The 6,000-nt window shown below is 28.9% G+C and overlaps 2 protein-coding genes across 2 annotated transcripts; both read left to right on the top strand.

The window, feature by feature from the left end:
• Positions 1-978: 978 nt before the first annotated feature.
• OCT59_011445 (uncharacterized protein) lies at positions 979-1,611 on the top strand (the record flags this gene model as incomplete). Its single annotated transcript, XM_025329366.2, has 1 exon — positions 979-1,611. The coding sequence occupies one exon, from the start codon at positions 979-981 to the stop codon at positions 1,609-1,611; it is 633 nt and encodes a 210-aa protein (XP_025171566.2).
• A 688-nt stretch (positions 1,612-2,299) lies between these two features.
• On the top strand, positions 2,300-2,794 carry OCT59_011444 (uncharacterized protein; the record flags this gene model as incomplete). The annotated part of the gene is made up of 2 exons (XM_066136507.1): positions 2,300-2,707; positions 2,771-2,794. The coding sequence occupies 2 exons, from the start codon at positions 2,300-2,302 to the stop codon at positions 2,792-2,794; spliced, it is 432 nt and encodes a 143-aa protein (XP_066001120.1).
• Between the last annotated feature and the right edge of the window lie 3,206 nt (positions 2,795-6,000).

The following is a 6,000-nucleotide window of genomic DNA, read 5'->3' as shown; positions in this document are numbered from 1 at the left end:
TAGGTTTACAAATCCGGTAAGACAAAAAAGGAGTGGTATCGAGTTAACCAAAAAAGTATAGTATGGCGCGAAATCAATATTTGTGTATGATTTAGATAATAAAACTATACTCAACTGTAATAGTGTATATTATCAAACGAAAAAAATATTGTATATTTGTATTTATTTATACTCAACTGTGAATTTTTTTATTAAAATCTTTAATTAATACTAATTCTTAATTAGCCAATTTCAATTGACGCGCTTCTTTTAGCGAAATATTATTCTATATACACAAAAATAATATTTCTTTTACGTGGAATAAGAAAGACTTTTTTTTGACTTTATTATCGATTATCAAATCAGTTGCAGGAGAGTTTAATAAATTATACAATAATTATTTATTATACATACGCAATTTTACAAATCATATTGTTGAGTAGATTATTTCATGTGATATACTATACTTTTTTACACCACTCCTTTTCGTATTACTCTTACAAATCACATTTTCGTAATACTTCATATGACTGTACTCCACTCATTTGGTCAACCGGACTTCATAAAAAAATCAGAAAAATAGATATTCTTTTTAAATTACTGTTAAAAAGTTTCAAAAAACTGCTATGATGAATGAGAAAAGACTCTAAAAAATAAAAAAAAATAAACAGCTTTCCATAATCTGATATAAAAAAAAGCAGTGAAATTTCAAGCAGATTAGCTTAAAACGATTAATATTTTATTATATAAATATATAAAATAAGTTATGAATTGATCGTGATTTTCTATTTTTATTACAGTACCACATGGCGCATATGATACACATGACGTCTATGACGTCTCTTGTTTATTTTAGTTATTTGATCTGAACTAAAACTTTATTTTTTTAAACACACGGTAAGTTTAGTGATAAGTTTAAAGATATGCTGTAAGTATTTTTTCTTTTCTTATTTTTTTAACCGGTCCTTTTTTCTTCAACTTTTAGTTTCCGGGTTTATAATGAATAAAGAAGATGAAATTCCTCCTCTTCCATTTATAATTATTAATAACACTGAATGTATTGTTTGCAAAAAAAGTTTCAAGTCTAGTCGTGGTCTCTTTCAACATAAAAATATAATCCGTAAATACAATGAAATACCTGCAAGACAAGAAAAAATTCCAAGTTTTTTAATTAATAAATTTAAAGAAAATATTGTTTATTTGATTCATAGACGACTTGGAAAGAAAAATACTGGATTACAAACTGTATCTATGGATTGTCCAGTGGATTTATTTAAAGAAATTTTTAAAAATTATATTCACTATTATACGAAAAGAACTGGAGCATTAAAGTGTGTTTTTCGCGGATCTACAGGTTATCAAGAATTATCCAATATTTTTGATGATTCCAATTGGGGGGTGAAATATTATCAGCAAAATCAAAAAACATTTGTTCAATTAAGCAGTCAAAACCAAGAAGAGAGCCCATTAAGTAAACTTAGATTAAAAAAGGCAATCAAGAATCCAAAATATTCTTATGGAGAACTCATAGTTGAATGGAAGCAAAAAAAAGACATTGATGCTAAAAAAAATGTACATAATGGTGGATTTATGTACATACATTTTTTTGTATCAAGAGGATTGTATATTTGAAAAAAAAAAATAAAAAATAATTTAGATATAAAAATTTATATACATGTAATTAAACTTATTTTTTAAAGGTTCAACATTAAATTTATTAAATTTATATATCTTTCCCACAAAAAAAATTAACAAAAGACGCTCAGGAAAAGTTTCAATAAAAAGTGTTTTTACCAGTTTTTTTAATGTTAAATGAGAGTCTTTTTTAATCTAAAAATAAATGCACTTCTATATCTTCTTGAGAGGCAATACCCAATAAAAATCCATGAAGAACGATTCTATTATTGGTTTAAATATAAAAAAGTATTGAATGCGTTGTGAAGAGATCGGCTAAGTCACATATTGATCATATAAATAAAATAATATCCAATCAGATTTTCTAATCAAGTGATTATAAAATCCGTCACACCACCACCCGCTCTAATATAAAAAAAGTAATACAACTTATGAACGAGGACTACATGGCGAATTTTATTACCCTATCTGAAGACATGGGAAAAAAGTCTACCTATAGACATATTCTCCTTCATAAGAGGGAGTATAAATACTGAAGAATAAGGAGAAAGAATTATATATTTATTTATACTGATGAAATTATGGGATTTAAGTTTATGGAAATCCTCCACATTTTTTTTTTGATAAAAAAAAAAAATCTTTTTTAAATATCTGGTTCTTTATTTCTTTATTTTTTGTTTCCAATATGGGTAAACCTTCAAAGGCGTCACGAAGAAATGGAATCACTCGCCTACGACAACGACAAAAGTTAAAGAAAACGTCTCACATAAAACAAATAAAAGCCAAAGAGGAAGAAATAGGTGACTTGCAAATTGAAGTGCAGAAACTTAAAAAATTTATTGAAGAAGCTAAAGAAAAAGTAATTGATGAATATATGAAATCTGAACGTGAAAAACAAAATTTGTTGAAATGGATTGATTTCTATACTAAACAAATAAAAGATATGAAGGAAAAACAATATTTAAATAGTTTGAAAACATATATAAATACGTCACAACCATCTTCACAACAATCACAATCATCACAGTTTCCTCAACCATCATTTAAAAGTTTGGATGAGTATTTCAAGTGTGAAATGGAACAAAAGAACAAGGTAAATTTTTATTATTTATTTTTTGATAAAATTTTTTATTCATTCTATAAAATTCATATATAGGAAAGTAATACGAAATCTGATTAGACCACGTTACAAAGCAAGAGAAAGTTTGAAAAATTTTATCCTAGGTTTTGCTTTTGTTAGCTCTTTGTTGACCTCTTTTTTTTTCAATTCTATTTGATTAATTTGGTTGAGATTGGATCTCCTTTTTTATAATAAATAATAAATAAATCCATTTTAATTCACTTGTAGACTTCTGTATAGCTTAATGCAGTTATATTTTGTTAAAAGAGTAAATTCACTCATCATGCATGTAATGTTAGTGATGTTACTAAGTATACGATTATTAAAATTATTAATTATTTTCAAATAACGTCTACAAATTTCTGGGGTTTAGTTAAATAATCAAAATTCAAAGATGGAGTAAAAGATCAAAGTTAAAAATTCAAAAGCGGAATAAATAAGCTTAAAATGCCTTCTTCTCTTTTTCTGTCATTAAAAAACTTATTTTTAAAACCCTAGATCTCCTAAATACAATAACTTTCTTCAGTTATAAAATCACTTACCAACGAAATTAAAGAAAATTTAGGTTTTTTCTAATCTTTCATTAATACTTCTCATTCGGTTATTGGTGATCTTCATGAAAATCCCATCACAGTATATCAAAATCTACTTAAAATGGCTATCTATAATATGTTAGATCTCATTCGGCAAATATGTGTGTATTTTTTTAAAAAAAAATTCTTTTTTGTTTCCTTTTACTAACACTTCATTTTTTACTTTTTTAAGCGTCTTTGAGTATAGGATTTCGGGTAAGTAGTTTTTTCTTCATTTCTTTAACAAAACATTTACTAACTCTTCAGTTTTCTCTTTTTTAGACGGTCTCTAACGGGTATAGAAGATATAACAGGACTCATACTAAGGTAGAATTAAAAAATAGGTAAGACATTTAGGATTGGAGTTTATGTTATCATTAAGTGAGTATCCCAAGTAATCATTTTAATGGACCACTAACAAAGCAGAGGCAGCAATTGATAGACTTCTCACTTACTTTATCTTTACTATTTATTTTATAGGTAAATAAAGGCCACTTTTTAGTGAAAATTTATAGAAGGACATGATATTCCAATGAAGTCTAACAGGTGGTGAATAGCACCAGTCCGAGAAGAAGGGGTCAATAGGACTTGCTACGGAGGAGTATCATACTTCTGATTATATAGAAGGTGTGGACCTCTCGCTTGGTAGATTCAATCAAAGTATGCTTATTATGGTTAGCATCACCAGTGTAAAATGACTACCTCGAAGTCCTACCGCTAGTTATCATTTTTTATTTTTTATGTATAGTAAAGATAATGTATAGATGGTGAATAGCATCATATTTTTTATATTAAAATTTATGCCTTTGGACGAAAAGAAAATTTTACTTTATGTTTAGAACATATAATAAGTAATAATAAATAACAAATAATAATAAATAAATTAAATCTTAATTATAACAATCATTAGTGAATCAAAAAAATCAATTAATATATTGTTAATAGATTTTATTTCCAACGTTTAATAGTAATACGGCGAACTGTTAATTTAGATAATGAATGATCGCCACAATTAGTATCCAATCAGAATGTTGTTTATATGTTTATATTTCACAAATAATCACATGCCTGATTTTGACACTTCCGGGGATCCAATATGCTAATTGAACTTTGTGTCACGTATCAAGTAATCAACAGTTAAAACATCATCATCGATGCTTTTTTGAAAGCCTTCTCTTTTTCTTCGGGTCGACCTTCCATTTATTTCCTCTTGTTCTTCCTTCGTTTACCTTCTTCCCTCCCTAACTTTTCAGAAAATCCAGAAGTTAATAAGCAATTGAGCTGGAACATTCTTATATTGAAAAAAAAAATCTCAAATATATATACTCTTTCTCTTTCCCTTTCCCTTTCCTTCGTCTTCTCCCTCTTCAACGAGACATTAGGTTAGTGTTACTAAAGTTACGTTAGAGTCTTGTTGGGTGTGTGTAATTTCGGGTGGTTTCAGCAAATGATCCAGCTGTTAAAGCATTACAAAAGTTGCTCATTCACACAGTCAGTAACGTGATTTTCGGCGCAAGAAACTTGTCAACATCTTCAATTACCGCTCTATCATAGTAGCCGAAATTTTGTTAGTCTAAAACTTAACAAAGAGGCGAATCAACAGCTTCGTGATAGTAATGAAAAATGTTCCAAATAATGAGAACAATGGAATTATGTAAACGGATCCCTCACCTCTACAAAGATATTGTAATATACCTGCCGAACTTGAAGAACTTTCATTGTTCAAATTGGAGAGCAATATAAATTTAACTGGTAGAATGCTCTGGTGAAAACATTGTACGTATTTAGCCGCGTCCATCTCCCATTCGAAATGGTTCGTTATAGAGACCTTCTTAGCCTCACAGAAATCACACCTTTTCATGGATTAATTTATATAACCAATATCTTGTACAAATCAATGATGACCCTAATGATTTAATTGGACCTGTTGTGGATGATATTCAAGAAGTTGATGGTAACGATTCTGATGAAGAAGACGACGACACACCACAGGAAGCGTATGAACTTCGAACTGACTGGCTGAAATGATGCAAAATAGACAGACGCGTAGCTTAGATGACTTTAGTGCCCGTGATATTGATAGAATCACGACTGGGTTAACGAAAGTTTGTTATGATATCCTGAAATTGAAGAAGCAGAAAGCTTCATCCAGCAGGCAATTGGTAACAACGAAGTAACTCAAGTTGGAAATAATCCAAGAACAAGCCGTCTAAAAAAAAAGAGAAAAAAAAACGAAACATTAGCTTGTAAAAGTTTCGTCAAAGAATAAAAATAAAATAACACTTTCCTACCTCGAAGAACCGGCCAATGATGAACGAATTACTTATGTTATTTTATAGAACCATCGTGTGTGTCAACCTCATTTCGTGCAAGATGAACCATGTGTTTTAGAATTCAAAGAACTAAGACACCCTTACGTTACGCCTAGGTATGTTGTTTTTAATACTCCTAATCGCCTTTTTGAACGTGGATATCGGCATGGAGAGGGAGTTTTCTTTTTGGATATTTCTTTATTGGAAACTAAAATCAAGAATGGTATCAACATGTTTTTTAAACTTGGAACTTAGTTAATGAGAATAAGCTTTTTTAACGCAAAAATCTTAGTTTAAAGACAAATTATTTTCGAGTCTTTAAACACCGGTGGGTGGTTTTTATTCTTGAAATTATTTCTTTAAATGAAATGGTTGATTTTTC

The sequence above is a fragment of the Rhizophagus irregularis genome, chromosome 19 (assembly GCF_026210795.1).
Source record: "Rhizophagus irregularis chromosome 19, complete sequence".
NCBI lineage: Eukaryota > Fungi > Glomeromycota > Glomeromycetes > Glomerales > Glomeraceae > Rhizophagus > Rhizophagus irregularis.
Note: the sequence above shows the minus strand (reverse complement) of the source record. Positions and strands in the feature narration are given on the sequence as shown.